Genomic DNA, 27776 nt, shown 5'->3' with positions numbered 1-27776 from the left:
TAGTTAAAATATCACTGATAATCCTTTCTCAGCCTTTTGGCTAAGATCAAGTACAAACTATCACTGATAAATGTTTTTAACCACAATCATAAACATTCTCTTTTTTAAACAAAAGCTTGATGACTTAATTTCTTATTTGAACAATTTTTTTTAATGTATAGATGACTAGTAGTATTGGAATTTAATTAGTTTAACAAATTATACTTTAAATATACTTACTCATGTGCTTTATGTGTTGAGGCAGCCTGGGGAGGGCTCCGGTATTCGCTGAAATAATTGAAGAGAATAAGAGCAAGTTTTGGCAAGAGACGAAAAGTTTGTTTTAATGACCTGAGCAGCAGGCAGAGCCTCAGCCTAGAGACCGCAGGCATCATGGAGAGTACAGTGCTTGATTTTATAAACAACTTTTGAGGGGTCTCAGTTGCTTCTTAGAAGTTTCCTAGGGGCTTGATCAAGTCTATTCCAATAACACGCTCCCATAACAACTTGTATCTATCTGTACATGTCATTAAGTCCCTGGGACATTAATCAGTCACCCAAAACAACCACCTCCCCCAAACAACCTACCAAGGTCTTGCATCTGCAAGGTCTTGGTTAGCTCTATTCTCATAAGAGCTCAGGCAGCCTGACCCAAGCCAGTCCAAAAAGCCAAAATACCCTAATCGCATCCTCCATCCACCCTACTTATGTCTGACTACCTACCTAACCGTACATATTGTAATAAGTAATTAAAACTAAGTTACACTTGTCAAAATAGTTTAATAAAATGCGCTTATTATTTTAGTCACCATTCAGGGGTCCTCAAACTGCGGCTCGTGGGCCACATGCAGCAGTGTGATTGTATTTGTTCCTGTTTTGTTTCTTTACTTCAAAATAAAATGTGTGCAGTGTGCGTAGGAATTTGTTCATAGTTTTTTTTTTTTAAACTATAGTCCGGCCTCCCAATGCTCTGTGGGACAGTGAACTGGCCCCCTGTTTAAAAAGTTTGAGGACCCCTGCGCGGCATGTTCATTTTCTGACTTGATAATTCACAAAATGTAATCATTCAAAAATGAGACTTTTACATGTGAACTGACAAAGTCCTAAGAAAGTCATTAGGCTTACCTGATAATATTAATGTAAGAACATCTAAATAAATAATTACTTTATAAATGAGATGATTAAAATATCATTAGCACCATCCTAGGCAAATGCAAAACAATCAAATTAATGAAGTATAATAAATAAACCATGTTAACAAAGAACATGGAAATTTGACAAGAAATATCACAAATTAATAAGAATGATTTGTGTTTGTTTTCATAGTTTACTGTTGGTTAAGTACTTTGACATTCCTTAAATAATTAAGGGTTTGCAACAATATGTCATCAGGCGGAACCTTTCAGAAGAGAAATGTGGGGAAGTGTTAGCAAACTGGGTGGGGGGACAGATAATTATATAGAAATAAACATGTAGAAATAAAATGCATAAAACCACAAAATTTGAGCAAAAAGTATAGGATCAAGATCTTGTGATGGAATAGAAAAAATAAATGGAAATGCACATTATTTTTGTATTTGCCACTGCAAGAGAGACATGAGTTGAGAAAGGACTAGTACTTGACTAAATAAATGAAACAGAACTTATGATTGAGCTGAACTATGTGTGTACCCACCCTGTGTCAGCAGAAGAGCTGTTACCCCATGCAAATAACATGATGAAATTTAAAACAAAATATCAGGTAAGTAGTAATTAGCTATGAGGCCAAATATAGTTTAGTTGGCTCTAATCTAGGGGATAAGAGCTTGGGAGGTGTTTCTGATAGAAGCAAAGAATGAGGTAGAATGATGAGACTTCTGGGCACTAGTCTATCCTGATTAATAAAAAAATATATACTTATTTTTCTCTCATTTTATATGTTTCAACACTCTTGAAAAGTTCCTGAAAATCTCTACAGATTACCTGTATAGATTGCAAAATCCACACATGAAGGCAGTTCTGAAAGGTGGTGAAGAGTGTGTGTCGTGGAGCCAAGACTTGCCTCCCTTATTTCCAGCGTGACCACTTAACTGGCTCTAAGGTCTTGGGCAGCCAGTTTCCGGTGCCATAGTTTTCTCATATTTAAAAGTGTGGATAACAATATAGTGTCTAGGACATCAAATTGTTATGAAGGAAAAATCATGTGCATAATAATAATATATGCAAATCGCATAGAAGAGTATTTGGCATACGCTCTTGAGAAGGGTTGGACATCAAGTCTTGCTACCATGAACCCTTACCTCCCCCAGGAACACAACGTTTTAGTTAGCTGGTCTCAGATCCCCTTTGGTGGTTAGGAAGATTGACAATTCCATCATCAAATAGTGGAAAATCATATTTATAGTCTAATAACAAAAGAATGCAAATACTCTTATTGGAGAGTTTGAATGCACTGGTGTTTTTTTGGAGGTTCCATGGAGTGAATGTATTGCTATTTTGAGCTATAGGGGTCAATGTTAAAGAGATGTAATTCATAAATGAAATATTAGTGAATGATACATAGTTGTGACACATTCGGGGTTAATGGCATAATTCTGTGGAACCAGAACTTCTTTGAATAAAAATCCAAGTAACAGTCTTTGAACTTAGAAGAGGAAAAAAAGCCTGAAAGATGAAGCCGCTGGATAATACATGAGAAAATGAGGCTTGCATTATGCAGCAGCTCATTCATTTTAGACAGTAGCTAAATTGCCTGAAATTCCTTTCATAGTCTGCAAAGATCAAACACATTAAGAATGTCAAAACAACATTAGGTAACCCCTTTCAGGCGTCAAAATAACTGTTCAGAATAAAGGAAAAGATTTGTGAAGTTCAGGGCTATGAAGTACATAATTTAATGCTGTCTTGTGGGGGAAAACTATGGTGATTCACACTGGCACTAAAATGCCAGCATGATACTTACTAAGGGGCCCCTTTTGGCAAAATACTAAAAACGATGTCTTGGATTTCTCTGCTTGTAAATGAGGACAATAATATCTATTTTATACATAGCATTGCAAATTTGTAAAGTGGCAGATTAAAGTTAGTATATTAGTCTATCTCTACTTGACGCGTCTAGGAGTTATCAATTATAAGTAATATTTCCTCATTATTTTTCATTGGTCTTCATGCAATTCTATACCTGTATAACTGTATTTTAAAGAGAGAGTTTCTTTATGGTCTCCTTATGTCCTTTGACCTAAAGATGGCTTCGTTCTTTACATTCCCCTTCAGTTTCCTCTCAAAAGACTAAAATGATAAACACAAGCGTCTCAAATGAAACGACCCCCTACATAATTGCTGTTTCTCTAAGATACAGCTAACTGCAATTGCACGGTCAACACTGCTGTGTGCCCTAGTCATGGCATCTCCTGTTTCATTATTTCAGGATCATGCAACTTGAAAAATTCTGAAACTCCAAAATGTTTGCCCTGAAACCTTAATTACAGCGTCACAGTCACACGTTGACCTCAACAATGTCATGTGATTTGTGATCACATCCAGTCTCTGTCAGATACCGTACATTGTACCTAATTTTCTGACATGGATTTTAATAAACAGAGAAATAGAAATGATTACATCTCTCATAAATCATCCATATTTCACCACAGTGCATTGCAATGTAATGTGTCATGATAATTTGGAGTGTAAATTATAGCAAAAGGTGCCTCCAACAGAGAATCTCAAAAAGCAAAATCTTTAAAATAATTAAAAGAGTTGGCATCGCATTGTCATTTTATTCCATGGGAAAAAAATTCAATCCAGGCAATGATTCATCACTTGATTACACCGTTCCTTGTGCAATTATATGCAGAACTTCTCAGAATTTTCTTCATGTAGCACCCAGAGGGAGCTATAATTAGCACCTAAAGATAAAAGGTTTTGTACAGTTTCACAGACTGTGTGTAGCTGCTGCTCTAGTCGTGCTAAAAGTACTGAGTAATCTGTTCAGAAAAAGGCGCTTAATATCGTGTCTTATTCTTTTATTCATTTAAAAATTAGGATGCAGTTATAATTCAAACACAAGATTTTGGGGGTTAATTAAAGCACTTTTGCAAATAGTACATTCTTTTTTTATTATTATTAAGCTAATAAGGGGAGATATGAATATAATAATATCAAATTGGAAGAGTGGAAAATTTCTCCCTTGGCATGGTCTGGTATTTTTGTTAAGATATTTTTACATTTAGCTAAGGCATGACTTAAAAATATCAGTTTTATTTCCTTTTACAACTGCTGTAACTATTGCAAGGTGGCACACAAGATAGGTCCATTTTTATTTTCTTTTTGTCTCTCATTAGTAGAGACAAAATGACTTCCAAAAATGGGATAATTTGTGTTTAAAGTAAAAAGACAAAAATCTTTTCTATCCTGTTTTAATCAACGAGTCTCATCTTTTGAAATATGTTCTATGTTTACACTATTATTGTGATAATTATTATTAGTCTATTACTGTTTTGCATTTTGTGGCAATACCACCTTCAAGAAGTATGAACACTGGCTCTGTGGCACAAACTATGTATAAATAAAATTGTTCAAATCTATATTGTTTTTGAAAAGCAGTTTCTTTTAGGATTTCACCTAATGAAAAAAAAAAAAAACTCACCTAATGTATACAGTGTAAGGGTGTGCTGAGCACCCAGTGGGTGAAGGGCTTACCTACAACTTCAACTTTACCTTAAAATTGAAAACGATGTGACCTAAAAATTTTTGCCCTCATGATAAGAAAAAAAAAAGTATTTAAGAAAAGCAGTTCTTTAAAAAATATTCAGGAAAAAGAACTATGTAATGATGATGAGTAGCATTTGCATTTCAAAATTTAAATTTTGAGAGCAACGTTGGCTGATTAAGAAACTATGCTACCACCTATTACAAGTTTCTATGCTAATAACACAATACCCTCTTCACTGGCGTCTATGTTTACAAGTTTATATATATTTGCAAATAAATAACTAAGTTCCCGTGAATGTTGCAAAATTATCGGTTGGGCAAGAAAACATACTAACATTAAGTAGTTCAAATTTTAATGAAAAATAAAATAAAAGAATGAATAAACTCAAAAGATGCTCCAAATATTGTTTTCATCTAACATTTAATGTTGATCATAAATAAACTGTAATAAGAAAGAAACATCAATAACTGTAACATTTGTGGGCCGGGATTAAACTCAGTTTTCTAGGCCAATAGTTGACTCTTGATGTGTTGAATAAAAACAAGTAGAGTTTTGACATATGTCAATAATCACAGAGAAAAATATGGTCATTCACGGGGAAGCTTTGTCCATACTTCGAGGAAGAGAGATGGATTTGAACCTCCGAGGTTATTTCTGGGCATCTGGCTTAATATCCAATAGCTTGAATGATTCAGCTTATTCAAAGTGCTTTATTGCAAGCAAGTTGTCTGCTTGGGGATGACTTGTGATTATTAGAAAGCTCTATCTTCAGGTCCAGATTGGTTTGCAGACATTAACAAGGGTCAAGGTCTCAAACTGTACAGTTATTATTAGGCCACAGTGGCTGGCCTAATAGAAGAAAGAAGATGGGCTGAAGAAAGAAAACTCTGGGTCTTTCACAATAGTTTATAATCTTGAACAGACTAATGCTTGATGGACATACGAAAGGACGCAATTATTTAAAATCTAGAAAGATGATGAAACCCTGGATTTATTTATATCACAACTGTGAATGCATTAAAAAGTTAGGAACACATAATTTTGGTGCTTACCAAGTCAATTATTTATTTACCTGTCTCATAGCTATTAAACATACTGATAATACAGTTAATAAATTTCAGATTATGGCCTTTCTTGATCATTGTCCTTATAAATTGCAACTTTCTGAAAACTTGGATTATATTGTTTGCATTAATTCCATATCCAACACATACAGAAGAAAGAGCACGCTGAGTGCTCAACAAGACATTTTCTGTTTTTCACTCATTTGATCATTGCTTCAAAAATAAAGCTAATTTTCTTTCTGTATTCTGTCTAAAATATATTCCATTTTTTAATAGGAAGATGTTTAAAAGCAGCACTTCCTATTACCATGATGTAGGCCGAAAAAGGCAATAAAGGAATATAATCATATAATTGAAGACTACCTCCCTGCAGCAGCAAAAAAAAAAAAAAACGTTTAGCGATCAGTTGCACAGTAAACACATTGCCACCACACCTGACTATCTCTATTCTTACCACTGAATGGACCAATTTTGTTTAGAAACCCACCTTCATCATGACTCCAGAGCAGATAAACTCATTTTCTAGGTCCAGGGCAAAAACATCTCATCAGTTCAAATCAATGCAGTTGGGAATTGATGTTGGCTCCTAAGTGGGTAAATTTTCTAAGTTGGCAAATGAGACTAAAGAGGACTTTTTCTTTCTTTTTTTTTCTTTTTTAATGTTTGAAGGAAAAAAAGATTCCTTCTCTTCCATCTATGGAACAGCAAAGAACTATGACATCTTTCAACTCTGAGAGAATAAAGTTTTCAGCCAATGCTGAACACACAGGTCACAGAAGCATCTGTTATTTCCCCCTAGAATCCTCCTATAAATGTGTGTTCTCTCAAGGAAGTAGAAAACTCACTGATGCAGGAGGAACAACACACCACAGCCTCACATTTAGTCTGTTCTGGAACAATGCTGAGCATGAGAAGGGTCTAAAGAACCTGGCCTCACACACGGGGGGACTTGAGTCCAGGGTTCTTGAAGTACCAGATGGAGATGTATAATATGCATAATATGTGTAAATGTCTGTTTAGGACATGGAATATGATATTTAATTTAGAAAAGGCTGATATAAACTCACTGCAGTCTTCTCTAAATTTTTTCAGATGAATAGGAATACGGGGTAAAATGAACAACTACTTTAATTCTGGGGAACATTTGGTTTTGCCATTATTTACTGCTATTTATTGACATAATGATATTTCCAAAGATGAAAATATTTTTATTACATATGTAGCTGAACATATCATTCATAATCGTATAGTATAGAAAATAAACTTTTTGGTATTGTCCTCAGCATTTCATAATGAAAAACTAGTGACAAACATCTTTAAAAAAAATAATAAAATAGTCCTTCAGTATTAAAATTTCTTAGTAAAAAGTATCAGATCAAAGAGTATGACATGTTATCAATGCATAGATGAATTAGTCATGAGTAAAATGAATCAAATCCCGCCTCTTCTAGTAAATCAAAATATTTGAAATCTGCAGGTCACAGTCAGTCACAGGGCAATTGTGAAATCAATGCATTCATATTTTTTCATCACTCTGGGGTTTTTGATGATACAACATTTAAAATAACGCCTACCCCATGGATAAGCAACACACTGGCTGCATACTTACCAGGTGATTTTTATGCACTTTGCTGAATGCAGGATTAATATGTTTTGGGTTTTTATTGCTTGAGTAGAAAGTGCTCATTACTTATTATTTTATGCTTATAATATAGAAAATTTTTAAAAAGAACCAAAAAGTTATTTTTAAATGGCATACATCACACTGTTGTAGTGGTTGATTTCCTCAAGATCGTCTTCTGTGGTTTGGGCGCAGTGGGAGGCACAGTTGCGGGTCTGAGAGGGGGGAAGCTGTTACTGTGGCTGATTCCCAGCCCCCCGTTTTCTAGTGGGAGAGCAGGGAGGTGGGGTGGAGGAGGGAGCGGAGGGCCTTGGTGAGGAATCTTTCCCGGTGGGTGGATGGGCTCACTGTGTAAGTGGACCTCCCTGGTTTTTATGTGATACCGGGTATCACAGTCAGGACAACAGCCATGGTACTGTACTTTTTCATTAAACCGAACCCGTTCTCGAGGCCCTGGCTGGGGACACCTGTCTTTTTCAGGTCTATGCATTAGAGGCTGCACTGCAGTCTTGTCCAAGTTACTATTGGGTACGCAGCAGATGTCTCCATTGGGAATTTTGCTAGGTCCACCTGGTAAGCTTCCGTTCCGCAGAAGGGTGCCATTGGTCTTTACGGGATTACCAGTTGGCACTATTCTTTGTGGGTCTTCGCACTTCACAGGTGTCAACCGTGGAGGAGGCGGTGGGGGATTTGGCTTTCTCAGGACCGTGAGGATAGCGGATGGGTGTGCTGGGGGTTTAATAAGTGGCGCATTGGCCTGCACTTTGATCTTCTCCAGGCTGGAGGCTGTGGTCCCACTGGAACTACTGTTCAGCGTGTCTGTTTTAGAGCTGTCAGTCATCTCATCCTCCAGCTGCAGGTCAGAGGTCAGTGTATCAATCTGGTCAACCACCTGGTAGAAAGGACAAGGTAATTGTGTTGAAGAATAACTCACAGCAAAACATACTAGAAACAATTGTTTTTTTGTGTGCTTTTTTTCTGGCTTTAATCTAATATACAAGTTTTAATACTGAACTGTGCTTTCCACGCTACTTAACATTTCCTGTCAGTAAGTTTAGAGAGCAGTTACCATGACACAAACTGCCAAGTGTTTGATAACATAATTTCACATGCTTAGAATATAATATATTATTTTTGTATACATTCTATCCCCAAAGTGCTATACCCATGAAAGATGAACCCTGATGTGGGAATATAACTGATTTTTCTTTAAATAAGGTGGTGAGAATATCCGTTCTTCTTAGTGTGTGGGCACCACAGGCCAACCTGCTTCCATGCTGCAGATGAGGAAAAGGCCAGATTAACCTGCAAGATTCACAACTTTTCTTGAGACCAACAGAGTCTGAGATCACAAGGCAACTAAATGAATGAACTATGAAGAGTTTCACGTCCTCTAAGGATAGATAGGATACAATAATTGTCTAATCTTGGGAGGAAAATTACAAAAAATAGAGGCAGCAGACATCGGACAGAGTAAACAGTTGAAACTCTGATTGCTAATGAAGGGCTGAACGTGGGCTGTCCTGACAGCCTGGAACCCTGGGAGCCCAGACACAATGCTGTCTGTGTCCACTCTCTCCTTTCCTTGGACCTCTCATGTGGAGCTTGAGGAAGGAAAGAGACTGGAAAGAGCCCCTCATGGACACATAGACACAAAACATATCCATTTCTTGAACTCTTCTCACTTACAAAGTGGTTCACACCTGTAATCCTGTCACTCTGGGAGGCCAAGGTGAGAGGATCACTTGACTTGGGAGTTCAAAACCAGTCTAAGCAAGACCAAGACCCTACCTCTAGTAAAAAAGAAAAATGAACTAGGCATCCGACCAGTGCCTATAGTCCCTGCTATTTGAGAGGCAGAGGCAGGAGGACTGCTTGAGTCCAAGAGTTTGAGGTGGAAGTGAGCTATGATGACACCACTGCACTCTACCTAGGGTGACAAAGTGAGACCGTATGTCAACAACAACAACAACAACAACAAAAAGCAGATGCCTTGAGCACTGGTGTTGGAGAAAGAAACTCTTCAGCTTCTAAGACACAGGTAAATAACCTTCTGGGAAAGCATAGAAGCCAAAGGTCTGTGACCTTGAGAAATGGGACAAAACTTACTATGGGCCCAGGATGCTGTGCTAACTAAAAGAAGATGTTGCTGTCACTGGGGGAGTGTCAGGAAATCATGACCACTCAGAGCTCTCTATAGGCACCAGACAGGGAATCACATAATCATAACGCTGGCAGAGAAATCAGACCACAATGCAGGTCTAAACCCAAGTTAAGGAGAGAGGTTGTAAAGATGGGAAAATTGGATGGAAGCATCTTAGACCAGCAGGATCAGCAGTCTTCAATCTTTTGGGCACCAGGGACCAGTTTCATAGAAGACAATTTTTCCATGGACAAGGGTAGGGGAAGTGGTTTTCAGGAAGATTCAAGCACACTACATTTACCTAAGATCATCAGGCATTAGATCCTCATGAGAAGCGTGCAACCTCGATCCCTCAGGACTCAGTCATCAGGTATCTCAAAGGCCAATGAAGTCAACATTTTCAATACTTTCACCCAATACAAAACATAAAACAAATTACTTCTAAAGTTTTCTATTTTAGCAAATGCTAATACGAACTTCCATCTGAATAGTGAGAAGTCTGGAAACAATCCTTGATATTACCCTTTCACTCACCTTCTGGGCAGGGCTCCTGGAGGATAAGTCCTTCTCGTTTTAGCCCCTAAAGCAATCTAAAATCCATTCCCTTTCCTACATTTTCACTTCTGTGATCCTTGCCTGAGCCTCCCTGATTAACCATGTGGATCCCCCAAAGTCACCTTGTTTCCTATTTCTGTAGTCTCAGTGATTTATGTTTAAACAGATATGTGCTCTTTTCAACTCCCTGCTTAAGTAATCTCAGTATCTGTTCATTTCTCCGGTGATCAAGATCAATATTTAGCAAGGATTTCAAGGTCTCACTCAGTGGTGTGCTGCTACTGGCTCTTGGCAGTGTAAGGGAGTCTGGATTTGAAGAGTTTCAATTCCCAGGGTGTAAAAATCACACTGTGGTTTATTTCAAGTTAGCGACAGAGCATCACTGAATATGGCATTGAAAATAAATACGTAGTAACACACAAGGTGGTTCCACTATATTGATATAATAGGCTTCAATAAACTCAGGAGCGCAAATAAGAATAAAGTAATTAAGAATAACTAGGATGAATTTGAAAATCTGTGTCTTCAATGCAATTTGTTTAACGGTAAGTTTACACAGTTTTGTTCTTAATAATGATTGTGCCTAACAACCAGCTCACAAAATTTCTGAAAATGTAATTAAGGATTGGCCCTTCTTAGCCAGTATCCGTGGATTCCAGCACGTGACTACCTCTCACTCCTAAATAATTCTCATCCTCAACTCTAATAAGTTTACCTTCTTAGGTTTGTTCCTAATCTTTCCATTCCTCGTTTAGACCCTGATAATTGCCAGTCTGCTTTCTAGCAGGATGTTTGTATGTACTAATATATATTTTTTTCTTAAAACGTTCTGACCTCTCCTCTTTGTCCAATTAACTCTTTCATGTCCTTGAATTCTTAGTTCAAGAGTTACTCATGAAGTAACCTTTCCATGCCAGACTGCAATTACAGGTCCGATTCACGTTCTAAATATTCACAAGGAACCTTGTCTCTTACATTCAAAGCATTCACATCATTTTAAATTAAATGTTTATTGATGTGGTGAGAATCAGAATAATGTTTCCCTTGTTTATTTTCTCTGTTATATTCTGAAGGCCTCAATCAGCCACCGGTACTTACTGGGGGTCAGCAAATACTTGTTAAGTAAATGCTCTGGAGGGTCAAGTGTGAGCATTTTCTTTCTTACTTCATTTTTGGAGGTGTTGTTATTTTAAAATTTGCTTAGATATTCTAGAAGAAAATGGGAAACAAAAGGATTTATGAATAAATTTATGAATAAATCCTTTTGAATGAAATGGTAGAATATTCTAATTCTAAGTCAGATATTGTCAAAATTCATGTAGGAAATATCAAAAGAAGGTAAGAAGTGGGTACAGACTTATGGGCATCTGTGCCATTGCACCTGGAGAGGTTATCTACCACAGTTTTTATCCCATTGCATTCTGTAGCAAAGGAGAGAAAATGGGTCCACTGTGAGGGAAGTGAACTGATTTTCGGAGATGAATACTTGCTGCATAGGTCCCTGATAGTTTTCAACCTCTTGGCTGTTCCAGTCTCTACAGTGTTATTCCCCAGGTGCCTATAAAATGGCAAGAAAATTTAAATAAACAAACAAACAAAATGACAACTGGTAAAATGTCACAGTTTCATGGATCAGGGAACCCAGTCCAAAGGCTTGACTTTAGTCGCCAGAGTTGGTGAGTTCAAACCCAGCCCCAGCCAAAATCTGCAAAAAAAAAAAAAAAAAAAAAAGAATACGAGAGTGAGAGGAGAAGAGGACCGGAGGAAGAGTGGTTCAAGCCATCTGCTCAGGAAAGAGCCCCAGAAAGGCTTCTGCCACCAGGAGGCAACTGAGTGCGATTTAAAGACCATTTTGGCTGAAGGGCACCGTGGGACATGAGATTGGAGGCTAGACTGTTACTTTGTGTTGTAACACAGTGTGGCATATTTTTTAAAAGAATTCCAAAAGTGAGATAAGTAAAGAGTCAATAAATTAGTGTTTTGAAGAACTGAAGTGTCCTCTAGTTTAAGTACACAGAGTTTCAAACAAGAAAATATAAGCAAACCTTTACCCAGACATACTGTAGTGAAACTACCACTGAAAAACCATGGCAAAGTTTTACACCAACAAAAGGAACACTCAAAATTTGTAAAGTCATAAAAATGAAGCTGGTGGGAGATTATCACACTAGTAATAGAAACCTCGAAACAATTTAGAAATAGTTTCCACATTGGATGAAATAATTGGAAATGTAGCACAGTTTAACGCTCATGCAAAAGTTTTGAGCAAAATAGACATTTTCAGACAACAAAGACTGCCGGTATTTTTATAGCTCAGTATTAAAAGCACTGATAAATAACATCTCAGTGAAAGGCAAATTATTGGGAAGAAGTACTGAAAGTACACGGTGAACTTATAAATCAAATGTGCACTGATTACAAAAATAATACATTAATGTCTAATTGGGATAGACTAGAAAAATGTGAAAGGAAAATACTAGGAAATATAAAAAGTCTGATTATAGAACCATCAGAATTAAAATATTTTAAGGTCATTATCTTATTTTGTGTGTGAAAGAAAATCTGTATGCACATAGTATTTGATACTGATTAACTTTGACCATATTTATAGTTAAGAATGCACAGGAAACATTTTAACTTCCAAAATAATATAAGGAGTGAAAAGTGAGGCAAGAATACTCACTATATCTTTAAAAAAGGCAGAAAGTTTAACAAAACTTAAAAAAAAAAGGAAAAAAGACATAATAAATAAAAGTCACTCTGTAAGTAGAAGAAATAATTTTGATATATTTGCTATAACAAATTCAGCCTTTTGGGAAAACTTTTTGATAACATCTTGTAACTTGGACAGGGGGCATGCCCTGTGGCACAATTTTTGTAAGAACACGTCCTACACGACTCTAAGGAAGCTTCAGCAGATGTTCACAGAGATGGAATTACACAAGGATGTTCCCGGCAGATTTTTGATTTTATCATAGCTAAAAACTGGGGGGAAAAATACCCCTAAATATCAGTAAGTGATTGGTTAAGTAAATACAGACTAGTCAAATGGATTAACTAGCGTGATTTGTACCAGCACGGATTCATTTAAAAACATAAGATGAATATCTTTAAAAATTATTATAAACAGATACATACCTTCATATGTACCTATAGGATACATACCTATAGAAAGACAGGTAGTTTAGTTTACATGACATAAAAATAAATGACACGCATCAAATTCAGACAATGAGGATGAGGCTGAATGTTGGGCCACAGCAGCTACACAATTGAATTATTTGTTCCTTTGAAAACTCGATAAAGGTATTCTGAGAAAATGTTAACATTCATTAAGCCTGGGTTATTGTGTTATATTAATTTGTTTATTTTTAGTTATAAATAAAATAAGTGAAATATTCCATAATTAAAAAATAAATAAATATTTTCAAACCAAATATCATTGTGTACATTTAAAGTATACTAAATTATTTAATAAGATATATATATCGCAAAAAGATTACTCAAGTGGCACACATTAACATATTCCTCAACTCACACAGGTGCCCCTTTCACCTTCTGATAAAATGTTACGATCCACCCACTTAGCAAAAGTCCAGAATAGTCTTATTATTAACTATAGTTCCCTTGTTGTATGTTGGATCTTTTGACTTGTCCATCTTACAATTTGCTACTTTGTATCCTTGTACCTACATCTCCTCATTTCCTTCCCAACTCCCAACCCTGTTTGTTTGTTGGAGTTTCTGTTTGTTTCTTTGTCAGTTCCTTTGGAAACCTCCTATAAGGGAGATCATGCAGTAATTTTCTTTCTGCGTCTGCTTTACTTAGCGTAATGTCCTCTAAGTCCATCCATGTTGCGGCAGATAGCAGAATCGCCTTCTTTTTTTAAGGTTGAATGAACACGTTTAACATTAGTTAAATAAAGATAGAAAGAAAGAAGTGATCTGTAAAGATGCCACAGGGAGACTATATTGAAGGACACTGCAGTTTATTTAACCGGCCATTTAAACTTTATTATACCAAGTGAGAAATGAATAAATTACTCAGACAAGGAATCCAATGTAGCCTTATAATTGCACGTTTCTGTTTTGCTTAAGCTATTTTAAAGAATTATGTCACATCTGAAGGAATAGTAACCACAAGTGTGATGGAAATTAAAGAGAAAATAAAATGGAAGAAAGTATGAATGGAAGAACAGATTTTTTGCAGGTATCTTGAGATGAGAAGACATCAAGCATAAATGTAAAAACACCTACACTGCTGAAATGTCAGGCCCTAAGAAAAAATATGAATATCTCAAACTCAAAATGGGGTCCTTTGTCCAAATAACTGTGATTACATCAGCCTATGGAGGACTTTACTAATAGCGTGAAACAGAGAGAGTTTTAAAAGAAAGCTAATGATAGGTGCTGTTTTTGAAAATTCCAAGATGTTTTTTGTAGTCACCCATGTAAGGAAGCTACGGTTAGATTGTGGAATAGTTAAGAATAATGATAAATAGGACTTACGAATTACATGAGTTCGAGATTTTCCCATCTCAGAAAATATACCTAAGTCTTTTTTCTAACAGAGAAACAGATTTATAAGATATTAAATGAATATATGATCTAAATTATTTGTGGGAATCAAAATTCAGTTAATGTTACTTCTATACATCTTAAACTACACATAATAAAGCAAATATACCACAGGAGTGTCATTAGAGTGGAATTGAAAAAAAATGGATTCACCCAAAAGTTAGAAAAATCATATTATATTAGGACCTTTCCTCATGCTCCCACTATACTCTGTTCCTTTGTTAGAACGATTGCCTTTTTGTACTAGAATTGTCTAATTCTGTGTTTCCCCTCAGACTATACAAGCTTGTATTTCTATCTTTAATCCCTGGCAAAGAGCACAGTGATGGCACACAGTAAGAATTCAGTAAAACACGACTTAGTGAAGAACTAAATAACTGTAGATCCCCAGAGAAAAGGCATTTCTTCCTTTTTTATTTCCACCCCTCTCCAAGTGGGTCTGATTTTCAAGGTCTTCCACACCAGCATTCACAGATGGCCTAGGAAGTCACATAAAAATAGATCAGCTAGAGAAAAAGGAAGCGATAAAGGCTGGGTGAACTCTTTCTAGGTGACCTGAAAGCTTTTTCTCCAAAGCCTGACAATGACACGGGTCAGTCTGTCTTCAAAACTCTGCCTTTTAAGTGTATATTTATCTTTAAATATCAGTCCATAGAGCTTTAAGTATATTTAGAGTTTTCCTAAATTCTATTTCTTGTTTAATCAAAATATGTAACATACAATTCAATGGTTTTAAAAACAAACAAACAAACATCAAGAAACTTCTTTAAATTTGAGAGAGTCTTTCTCTAACGCCTCCTCCTCAATTCTCAACCATATCAATGCCCAGTGCAAACTTAACAGGTAGAAAGGAGGGAGTTAACTCGGACTAAAACTTTTTCAAGAAAATTTATAAATTCTTCTAAGACCTTTAAGATCGATTTATAAAAACAAAAACAGCCACACTTAATATACGGTGTCATAAGCAGTGAAAAAATGGAAAAGGAAATGAACAGGAGCTATAGGGATGTCAACCAAGATAAACAGGTGAAAACACAACTGTTTGGCCACACTCAGTAGCTGAACCCACATGCTGGCCGGCACAAAAACTTTGTCCAACAGGACATAATATGCAGAATAGCTACAGATCTTTTGCCAGAAGAGAAAAGAGGTAAGCCTACCAGAGCAGAAGCAAATGTGGTAGACTCAGTGGTGAGAATATTCAAGCATTAAGACAAGAAGGCCAGTTTTCCCCAAGCTCATCTTTATAACCCACACATTTCATACCAATTTAAAAAATTTCTATGTATCTATTCCAAGCTCATCCGACAGCCTACAACTTGGTGCTCAGTGATCACAAAACTTTTGACATGCTGCATATAAATTAATGTGTATAATAAACTCTTTCATTACCTTGTTAATGGTAAAATCATATTGCATTATACACGTATTCGATATAATTTGATCAATGAAAACATTTACATTATTCCACTATTGGATCACTCGGCTTTTGCATTTATTTATTAAAAAGGATCCATAAGAACTTTACAAAAATGTGGGAGTGATGAGGCTTCTCTGCACCTCTGAAAACGCCCATGGTCCTGTATAGAAAAATCGCACAGGTGGTTAACACTAAACGCTTGGTTCCTAAAGAATACTATAATTGCCTTGGGTTTCTTGAACGGTCCTTGGATTTCTAAAGTAACCATTATTTCTTTGACAACATTATAGTTTTTTAGAGATGGGGTCAATTAGCTGTTGAGATAGTGCCAAATTTTTTTCTAAGATCTCTCTCTCTTTGCAGTTTAAAACATCCCAACACCATAAATTATTACCTAAATTGTAAACCAAGCTGTGTTATCTCAATTTTTCTCTTTTTCCTTGCTATATTTGATAGAATATACAGGGTAGATAATGGACATGATCTAGACTCAGTAAGGCAATATGCTGAAGTTGTCCGAGACCTCGACTCCACCTAACTTTCCGCTCTGCTCTCCTAGGGTATGGACTTCATGTCCAAGTTCAGGACGGAAGCTCAGCTTGCACAAATGCATTTCGATGGGAAGGATGGAAAAGGATGGAGCAGGCATGCCTAATTCATTTTTAAATATATTTCAGGAGTTACGCATTTTATTCACTGACATCTTACCAAGAAAAATTAAGTGACTTCAACATAGGGGACTGGGAAATGTTGATTTTCATCTGGGATTCAGTGTGTCCAGTAAAAACTTATGGTTTTACTGCAAAATAAAGGATTCCAAGGCAACAAGCACCATCTGAAAGAAATACTATAACAAATAACAAAACACATACGTACAAATAGACACATTCATCTTCCTGTTGGAAGGTAAATAAGAAAAACATGGAGGACACAGACTACCAATTGTTACTGAAATGTTTTTGCAATTTTTTGAGACAGAATATACTAAATCTGGGGAGATGTTGAGTTATTTATTTTTGTCATATAGGTGGTTCTCTGGAAGTAAACTAGATTAAAAATGAATAAACAATCATCACTCACAGTCAAGCCTGATGTTACAGTGATTAATTACTTTATTCACCCCATAGAGTTTGTCTCCTAAAGACTGCAACCTCCTGAAGGGCAGGGAATCCTATTCCTTTATGTCTTGAATATATATCCTTGGAATGAATGAATAATAAACATAAATGAATCAAATGAAAAATTCTACACCTAAGTATTTTTACATTATGTACATATTGCTTATATTTTGCATATGTTCAGACATTTTTGAAGTAAAGAATTTGGGCTGTAAATAGCTAATCCATGAGATTTCTAATATCTATTTCTTAAATACATATTATTCTACACATATCTTTAAAATTTATGGCACTTTGAGAAATAGTTATTTTGGAGGGAAGATGTTCAAATTACAAACTGTAAAATAAGCTTCAAAGATTACTATGGCATTTCATTTATAAATATTTTAAAGAAAAATTTAAATTTACATAAAATGATATTTTGACACATTTTTACTCTTTACATCACAGATATTGCTTAGTATACAATTTTTAGTATGTTGACGATTTTCCTTAAATTTTCTTAGAATCTAGGTATAATGTTAAATTATTTGTCAGAAATGCCAGAAAAGCATTCTCTCTAATATCTCTAGCACTTAATTATACCGTAGAAATAATAGGATTTATCAAAAATTTACAATAATATTATTAGAAATGGTGATATAGCACCAATGGATATAAATAAAGCTAGGATAGTTGTATGTAATTATAATTTGGACTCTCACTAGTACTGTGATGATAAAATTGGCTCCTCTAGAGTTAGTTTCTACTTTCTTATTTTATTTTATTTTGAGACAGAGTCTCACTATGTCGCCTCAGTAGAGTGCCATGCTACCACAGCTCACAGCAACCTTAAACTCTTGGGGTCAAGCGATTCCCTGGCCTCAGGCTCCCAAGTAGCTGGGACTACAGGCACCTGCCACAACGCCTGGCTATCTTTTTGTTGCAGTTGTCATTGTTGCTTAGCTGGCCCAGGCTGGGTTTGAAACCTCCAGACTTGGTGTACGTGGCTGGCGCTGTAACTATTTTGCTATGGGTGCCGAGCCCTTTCTTATTTTAAAAAGAAGAAAGGGAGAAGGAAATTGTGAAAGCTAAACTTTGAAGGATCATGTAGAAAAAAAAAGTGGAAGGGTACTCCAGTCACAATAAAATGCAAAGAAAGGAAATTAGGTTTGAAAAATAAAATGAGACTCCCAGCAGGAGAAAGTCATCTGATGTGGTATAGTTAAGGGACAGGATGGGTAAGTAAGTGCACGTGTGCATATTAGGGGGATATGTAGGTGAATAAAGGGTCACGGGAGGAAAAGGAGGTAGTGTGTGAGGACAAGTATGGAGAGGGGGCCACGGGGACCTCCACACCAGGCTAAGGAGCTTAGCCCTTACCAGAAGGCGATGTAGATGGCCACAAACAGTTTAAACAAAAAAGTGACCTGGGCATCTATGATTTTGCACAGCCTTGGGGAAGTGGAAAGACATTGCCAGAAGTCAAGTCATTACAACAGATCATTCCTGTCACAAGCAAACCTAGGGAAAACTACGGAAAGTGACGCAAGATGTGCGGTTACATTATGTTATTTTTATGTTGTTGAAAACATTTGAAAATCTCTAAAGCCCACCTTTAGAACATCTTTCTCAACTTGAAAACGCCTGTTTAGCTCAATTGTGACAGAGTGTGCTTAGCATGAATGCACCTGGGGACATTATCCTTGGTTTAATAAAGGCATGCGAGCATTATGAATTCCTTTCCATACTCGAGTTCTGGCATTTTTAATGGAGAGAGGGGACTTGCATGTTAAAATATAACACCTTCACGGCTGATGTAATGATCCTGAATATATGAGACGAAAGAGAAAGGGGGGATTTAAAATTTGGAATTCTTGCAGAGTAGGCTTTCCAAGCATCTGTTTTCCCTGTCATGGGGCTCCAGAGGTATTTTACAGAAGTAAATTACACATAATTTGGAAAACAATGAAAGTCTTCATCACAGACACAACGGTCACCTAAATCTACTAGGAGATTTTGAAAATTAATCTTTTATGACTCTCATTCTGTTGCCAATACTCAGAAAGACTTCAACATTCATTTTTTTCTTTATATTAACAGAGTATTCGCTGTATTCATAGCAAAAGCTATTCCTGTTATTTAGCCTTAACAAAACTGTATTGGGAGTTACTATAAATACACATGTTCTATATGTGGTATTGAGAAAAGCAAAATTTAGAACGTGTCCTCACTTTCAAAAATCTAAGGCAATGAACATAGGAAAACTTTAAAACTTATCTCATTTGTTAAACTGTGTTATTTACCACTCTTCACATATTAAAATATAAAACATTGCTTTCACCACATACAATGCATTAAATACATTACATATCAGCTTATAGTTAGGATCAAAGTATTGCATATTTTATATATTACAACTTCACTTAAAACTGTCTAATTATATAAAACCTTTGCTAAACTTACAACCCTTGTCATTGTTCATCTTCATAATTATACTTTTATTGGTAAAATATATCAAAGCCCTCTAGTGGCCAAAATTGTACATTTCTACTGTATTTCCCTAAATTTTCTATGAATTATTATTTAAAAAAATTAATTAGCACATTTGTTATGCTGTTAGTATAAAACCCAGGAATACTGTTTCTTCTTTAAAAAAAAAAAGAGAGAATTTCTCTTTTATTGTGGTCTAATTTAAAAGAAAATATGAAACAATGTGCCATGTAAGTTAGTGTCATTATTGAAAAAGACATTTAAAAAATATGCCATGTAGTATAAAATTAGACTATGAACAGATTGCTTTGAACTTTAAGATTTAATATATGGAGGATTAGGCATGTGGACTGAGGGACACATGATTTTCATATTAGAAACCAAGAATTAGAGAATAATGACAAAGTAGCCTGGGTAAATTGTAATATCTATCCATTCAAACAAATTTTCTTTTTAGAAGGCTAATGTCAATCAAATATTTACATAAGAACTACATGAAGCACTTTTATACAGCAATAAGCCATTTCAAATATACCACAGAGTCTAGTTGGCCAAACAAGAAGGTGGAGATGCGACTCTACCACATAAAGCAGGGAACCAGGGGGCAGGGGGCAGGATTGATTAGCTCATGAGAACCCAGGATGAGGCCCCCACATCCCCTGTTCAAAGGACTTTCAGAGAAGGTAGAAAGACAGATTTTTATGTTATATCTACAGATTTTCAAATACTGGTGTGATTTTAAAAAATGATAATGCAGGTTGAGCTAAATGTGTGTTTAGGAGTTAGTACACGGATCACTATTTTGAGACTTTTTGCTTAATAAACTCAGGGTCATTACATCAAGACACCACAGGGTTATCCTTTTATGGCGCATTTGAAAATAACACTTAGCCAAATCCTCCTCAAAATTAAAATATCTGCATTAGTCTGTCCCCATCAACAAATTAACATACGGCATGCCCTTTCACATGGGATCATTTTATCTAATAAACATTTTTTTCCCCCAAACTTTCATTTCCTCATCACCTATAGGAAGATGTGCCATGTGGTAATGCTTTCCAAGTGTGTGACATGGGTAATCCCAGTAAGGATTTTCTCAGTTCTCCGTATATTTACTGTTTTAGTCAATATATTGCTGGAGAGTTAATCTTTTTAAAGTAAATTAATTCTGCCACTTCAAAATTGATGATTAGAAAACTAAGTTACCCTCAGTCCACCTCAAAAAAGGCTTTGAACCACAAGAGTGTTGTCACAGGTTACTAATGGACTTTCTATTACAAGCTGTTTTGCATAGAATTGCTTATCAAAGAGTATGAACTTGCTGAGACACAGGGTGGGGAACCTGTGGCCTTCTAGGTCCTTACGTGGGGCCTTTTGGATGTATTTTACAGAGCAAATCTTTTCACTTTTATTAATCCTTTTTTTTGTTTTTATTTATTTATTTATTTTTGCAGTTTTTGGCCAGGGCTGGGTTTGAACCCACCACCTCCTGCATATGGGGCCGGTGCCCTACTCCTTTGAGCCACAGGCGCCACCCACTTTTTAATTTTTGTTTTATTTATTTATTATTTATTCACTTACTTATTTAGAGACAGAGTTTCACTCTGTCACCCTGGGTAAAGTGCCATGGCACCATAGCTCACAGCAACCTTAAACTCTTGATTTCAAGTGATCCTCCTGCCTCAGCCTCCTGAGTAGCTGGGGCTACAATCACCTGCTTCAAAGCCCAGCGAGTTTTTCTATTTTTGAGTAGAGATGGGGTCTTGCTCTGGCTTAGGCTGATCTCCAATTCCTAAACTCAAGCAATCCACTTGCCTTGGCCTCCTACAATGCTGAGATCACAGTGTGAGCCACTGTGCCTGGTTGTCTTATCTTTAAAAGGAATATATTTAAAATACCAAAGAATGAAATAAGTTTCAATGAAATAATTTTCCTAATTGACCGGCACAATTAGAACCTTACTTTTTAGTAAGCCATAAAGGTTAAGTGGGTGGCTGCCCTCCTCATGATTTAGTTTTAACTTCCTCCACCTGACTACAAAATGGGCTGGTTGGCGAGAGTTTATGGGGGTTAAGTACAGTAATCTGCTATCATTTTTTGACAATATCCAGTGTTTCTCTTTGAAATGTAACAGTGAATAGTTGTACTCCTTGATGGTATTTCTAAATTCTGTCTGCTTAAGAGCACCCTGTCAATGAAGACCAAGAAAACATTGAAGGAAGAAAACAGATTTTTTTTTTTTAAATGAGGATTGGGATTTGCAATGTTATCTTGTTCCTGCTATAGATAAGGTGATTTGTTAGCTTTGTGATATCGGAATAGCTACATTAAAGAAATTCAAGTCTCATTAGCATTATAATACTCATAAGCACCACAAATATTTTAAATTAGAGAGAGAGATATGAAAGTAGCAAAAGCAATTCTTTCAAGTAACAATAAGACTAGAAATAATGCCACTGAAACAACTTATAAAGTAGCTTATATACCTGGGGAAAAAGAGGGGAAGCCATTTAGTGATATGGAACTCGTGAAATAATGCAATGTTGAAGTTGTAGGATGCTTAGACCCTGAATGCATTTAAAACCACCTCTTTCAAGGAGAACCAGAATGGACCATCAGCATGAAAGAGCCTTCAATTTAACAGAACTTCATGCAATACTTCAAAAGAAAAATATTTATTTTCAATCACTTTGGACAAATCAATTGATACTACTGACACAGGGCAGTTTTTATATTTCATTCAGGTCAAAACAGAAGATTTTCCCTGCTATAAAGACTTACTTGTTTGGGGCACAGAACATGAGGAATAGGTATCTTCAACAACAATCAAGCTAAATGTAGTGAAGTTGGAGGGAATTTGGTAAATTTAGTAAGCGTATGTGCAGACGGTGTACCTTCCGTAACAGGAAAACATGAAGGGTTTATTGAACAGATTAAAAATTATTATTATTATTATTATTTTATTTATTTATTTATTTTTGCAGTTTTTGGTGGGGGCTGCGTTTGAACCCTCCATATCTGGTATATGGGACCAGTGCCCTTCTCTTTTGAGCCACAGGCGCCACCCACAGATTAAAAATTATTAAGAGATTCAGATGCTCTCATTTCTTTTCATTGTATCTTGCATTAGGAAAACGTCTGTGCTTTAAGTGCAATTTTAAGTGACACCTTGCAACAAGTTGTAAGTATTGTCAACTGTATTCCTGCAAAGGGAGCATGACATTGTCAGTTTCATAATATGCTCAAGTTGAAGGGTGAAGTATTCAGTGTTGATTTCCCTCAACATTCTAAAGTGCATTGGCCATCACAGGGACAGGTATCAGCCAAAATTTTGTCTCTGCAAGAACAGATGGTTAAATTTTAGGAAGAATTAAATCAGCAATGTGATATTATTGAGAAATAATTCTATAGGACTGCAGCATTTCTGAGTGATATCATGTCAAATCAAACAACTCGAATATTTCTTTGCAAGGTAAAACTAGTCTATCTATGCTATGTGGCCAACAATTCTAAGCATTTAGTAAAAGATCTTTTTTCAAAAAACTTCTTTGAAAGGAAATTTCAGATGACTATTTTCCCCAGTTAGCACAACTCACGGATGAGCAGGTTGACATACATGTATGTGATTCATCTGAAGAATACACAGCCATTATAAACCTGCTTGATAGGAAGACACCATGAGAGGTTCATGGTCTTGGACGATCATAGCATCACACTCAAATTAGGATTTTAGCCTCACCTAATTGATATCACCAAGGCACCTAAAGAACTGGTTGAGCTCTCAGTAGATGACATTTTAAAGCCATTGTTTGATGCTAAGAAAGATCCAACTGAAACGTGGAAAAACGTGGTAGAATACCCACACCTTCAGCAATATGCCTCCAGAATGCTTTCTTACTTTTCAACCACTTACTTATTGGTGTAAATCTACAATTTTCTGTCTACCTCAAATCAATATGCTGTTAAGGTCACAGATGACTGACACCCATCTGGATAAACTGAAACTGTGGACCTCTATGCTGCAACCAAATAGCCAAACGCTTTCCAACAGAAACCAGATGCAACAAAGTAATTAAAAGGTTACTTAAGATTAACAGTTTTTATTTTTTGAAATTAAGTACATAGTAGTTAGATTTTTACAAAATAGCATTTTTTTTTAAGTATATCTAATGAATTTTCTTGACTGCAGGCTTAATTGATTACAACTAAATTCATGTGGCCTTCCAACATGGAAGATTCCCCATGCCTGGCTTAGACTCAATTGTCAAAAACACAAAGTAAAAATCTAATTTCCATAAATATACTAGATTCACTGCACAGTGTGTGATAAGAATGTGTCTATCAGAGAGGCAAGAGTTTTTTAGACAGAAGAAAAATGAAGTTTGAGGCTCGGCACCCATAGCACAGGGGTTATGGTGCCAGCCACGTACATCTATTCAGTGGGTTCGAACCTGGCCTGGGCCAGCTAAAGCAACAATGACAACTGTAATGAAAAATAGCCAGGTGTGATGGTGGGAGGCAGAGGCAAGAGAATTGCTTAAGCCCAAGAGTTGGAGGTTGCTATGAGCTGTGACGCCACGGCACTCTATCCAGGGTGACATAGTGAGACTCTGTCTCAAAAAAAAAAAAAAAAAAAATGAAGTTTGATTGTTGAAAACTCATAACATACGATTTTCTAATTTGTGATTTTCTTTCTAAACTCATTTTCCTTAGCTTCGATGTCTTGGCATGAGCTAGATAAAGAACTAAACCTACTTTACACAGTAGGATGAGGAGTGAAATCTCAGGAAGTATGACAAAGGAAATTAAGAGCAAATAAATAATCATGGTAGGAAGTGTGCACAGAGCAAAGTGAAAATAAAATCAATTCCAATTTTTAAAAACTAACCTTTTCACCATTTTCAACAGCATACATGTATTATTTTCACTTACAAAAATGAGGTCATAGTGAAAAGTTTAAGAAAGTAGAATTTCTTTCCTCAATACCAAAATAATAAAAAAAGATAAATATTTAATAGTAGAAACCAAAAACCCTAAAGAGTAACAATCCACTGTCTTACATTTGAGGTACTATCTACTACAGAAAAAAAAAAAAGAAAACTGTTATCAAACTATTCAACAAAATGCACACAACTAAATAGAAGACAGACGTGATTGAAGCTGAATTTATGACTTAATAACTGTGAACACAGGAGGGATTTCATATAGAAATTTCACCCCAAACATTTGTAGGGTTTAGGGTAAGAGTAAAATACCATATGTCTCTAAAATGAAATAAAGGTCATGTCAAGCTAATAAACTGTTTTAAAATGTTTATATAGTCCATCCACTTATCTTGAAAAATAGTCCATCCACTTATCTTGAAAAATATACTGTGGTGCGGCACCTGTGGCTCAGTCGGTAAGGCGCCGGCCCCATATACTGAGGGTGGCGGGTTCAAACCCGCCCTGGCCAAACTGCAACCAAAAAATAGCCGGGTGTTGTGGCGGGCGCCTGTAGTCCCAGCTACTCGGGAGGCTGAGGCAAGAGAATCGCTTAAGCCCAGGAGCTGGAGGTTGCTGTGAGCTGTGTGAGGCCACGGCACTCTACCGAGGGCCATAAAGTGAGACTCTGTCTCTACAAAAAAAAAAAAAAAAAAAGATTTAAAATAAATAAATAAAATAAAAAGAAAAATATACTGTGATAGAGAATTCTGGGACCAGTTCTGAATACAGAATTTATAAACAGCTCAGAGAACTCCATGTCAGAGGGTGGCAGGGAAGAAGAAACCTGTGCTGGCTCCTAGCACTGACTGTGGCCTCTCACCCTCTTCATTCCACTGCGGCTGTGCCCTGCACCATGAGGGGGCCTCAGATGTACTTATGTGGACACCCCAGCCCACACGTCCAAGCTCTGTCCACAGACAATCTTTGGCCTTTCCTTGGTCTAAAAATAAGTATATCAGTGGTCTGGTCTACTCTCAGAAAGAAAAATCATGAAATAAAGGTACCAATGTCCTTAAACTGTGTTTGGAATCAATAGTAAAGGATTCCAGGGTCTTGGATAATGTAGGGTGATCCAGAGAGGAAACAGACTCCAGGTGAGCACAGGTGCCTGGCAGCCAGAGGAGGGCATGGCCAGGCCCACTAAAGCACGGTGCCCAAAAGGTTTACAGAAATTAGAAAGGGGATTGGAGAGGAAATAATAGGTATAGAGGAAATTCAACGTTGATATACATCAGAGGAAACACTTTTTTGGTAATAAATAGACTACATTATTATGGAACAGAAATAAAAGAGTATTCAAGAGCCTAATTTCTTTGAAAGGAAGCAACCACTGAATTTGGCCACTTAAACTGTATAATATGTTTCAGTAAGATCTACTGGTGAACAATAGCCTTTAAAAAATACCCACCAGTTCAGAAATAGGCCTGCAGGAGGAAGGGGGGAATGTTGGGCTCGTCTGACTTCTGCAGAGCAGCGCCAGATGATAGAAGATGGAAAAGCAAAGGTACAAAGCTCTGAAGGAAGGAAAGTGTGACCCAGGCATTTCATGCCCAGCTAAGGTGCTGTGAAGTATAAAGACAACAGATATCACAGTCTGAAACCTCAAGTACCCATGAAATACACCAAACTCAAAATCTTCCAACCCAAAAGATGAAAGGACAAGCCATTATGAAAAGATTAGATCGAAATTCACCATCCATTTCTACACGTTCTGCAGAAACTTATTACTTTAGACTGCTTTTAAATCACGAACTTATCCTTCGTGGAGGAGAGACAACTGACAGAAAACCTCAAAGATCTAATCACACAAAGATGACAACAGCTTTGAAAATTTCTTTAAAAGCAAACACATAAAAACTAAACATAATTTCTGGAGAATGTAATTAATAGCAAAGGGTCATCTCAGAACTGGAAAAGGATTTCAAATCAATATGGCTTTTTATATTCCATAATCACTCCACAATAAACTCATAATCATAATTGAAAATAAACACAGAAATTATACACTTATGCAAATTTTAAAAAGTCATATTAGAGTACATATTGTCGTGGGTATCTTTGCAGTAAAAGCCCAAAAGCAATTAGAGGATAAGTAACAAGTTCAAGGAGAAGAAGATTGAGTTCAGAGTAAGGAACTCGAGCTTTCACTGTATCTGTGTAGTTTAAGTAAGAAAACAAAGTCTCTAAACAAATAGGTTAAACAAAAATGTGTTGAAAAAAGGATTATTGGTACTATGCACTTAATACCTTATGTACTTTAACATATGCTTAAAAATGCCCATTATTAAACATATTTTAAAAAGTGCAAAGCCAAAAACATACTTTTTTTGCTTTAGCATTGAGAAGTTTTGACTATTTTATTGTGTAATATGTGAGATTATTAAAAATCAGACTCACTGTTAGAAACGTGAATAAACAGAAAGAGCTCAGTGGCACGCTTCCTTCATAGTGATGTTTGTTAATAAAAAGAAGTTAGAGTTACACAATATGTTGCCACTAATATCACATTATTTAAACTGTGTTGGTAACAACAGAAAGTGTTTGTAAGAAAACTCTAGAAAAAAGTGTAGGGGAAAAACTCTGGATACTATCAGCCTGGGAAAAGACTTTATGAAGAAGCCCTGTTTGGCAATTGCAGCAACACCAAAAATAAATGAATGGGACATGACCAAGCCAAAAAGCTTCTGTACAGCTTAGGACACAGCAACTAAAGCAAACAGACAACCTTTGAAATGGGAGAAGATATTTGTATCCTACAAATCTGATAAAAGGCTGATAACTAGAATTTACAGATAAGTTAATCAACAAAAGAGAACAAACAATCCCCTGTGTCTCTGGGAAAGAGACACAGACAGAACTTTCTCTGAAGAAGACAGAACGAATGACCACAAAACATTTGAAAAAATCCTCATCATCACCAACAATCAGAGAACTGCAAATCAAAACCACCCTGAGATTTCAACTAACCTGCGTGAGAATAGTCCTCATCAGTCCCAAAGCCATAGATGCTGGGGTGGATGTGGAGAGAAGGGAAAACTTTTACACTGTTGGTGGGACCGCAAACTAATACAGCCTCTATAGAATACAACCAAATAGAATTATGAAGAATCTGCAAAGAGTTAAAAGAAGACTTTCCATGTGATCCTGCAATC

General features: G+C 36.3%; 1 protein-coding gene across 5 annotated transcripts in view; it reads right to left on the bottom strand.

Annotated features, from left to right (window-relative positions):
* PRR16 (proline rich 16) overlaps window positions 1-27776 on the bottom strand; it is a 285975-nt gene that overhangs the window by 92879 nt on the left and 165320 nt on the right. For 3 of the 5 annotated variants that reach the window (XM_053566623.1, XM_053566626.1, XM_053566625.1), the window contains one exon: window positions 6877-8246. In XM_053566623.1, coding sequence (XP_053422598.1) covers window positions 7494-8246 — 753 coding nt within the window. In that variant the 3' untranslated portion in view covers window positions 6877-7493. Of the gene's footprint in view, window positions 1-6876; window positions 8247-9798; window positions 11338-27776 lie in introns of those variants that run through there. The other 2 variants (XM_053566627.1, XM_053566624.1) reach the window with 2 other exon arrangements.

The sequence above is a fragment of the Nycticebus coucang genome, chromosome 17 (genome assembly GCF_027406575.1).
Source record: "Nycticebus coucang isolate mNycCou1 chromosome 17, mNycCou1.pri, whole genome shotgun sequence".
NCBI lineage: Eukaryota > Metazoa > Chordata > Mammalia > Primates > Lorisidae > Nycticebus > Nycticebus coucang.
Note: the sequence above shows the minus strand (reverse complement) of the source record. Positions and strands in the feature narration are given on the sequence as shown.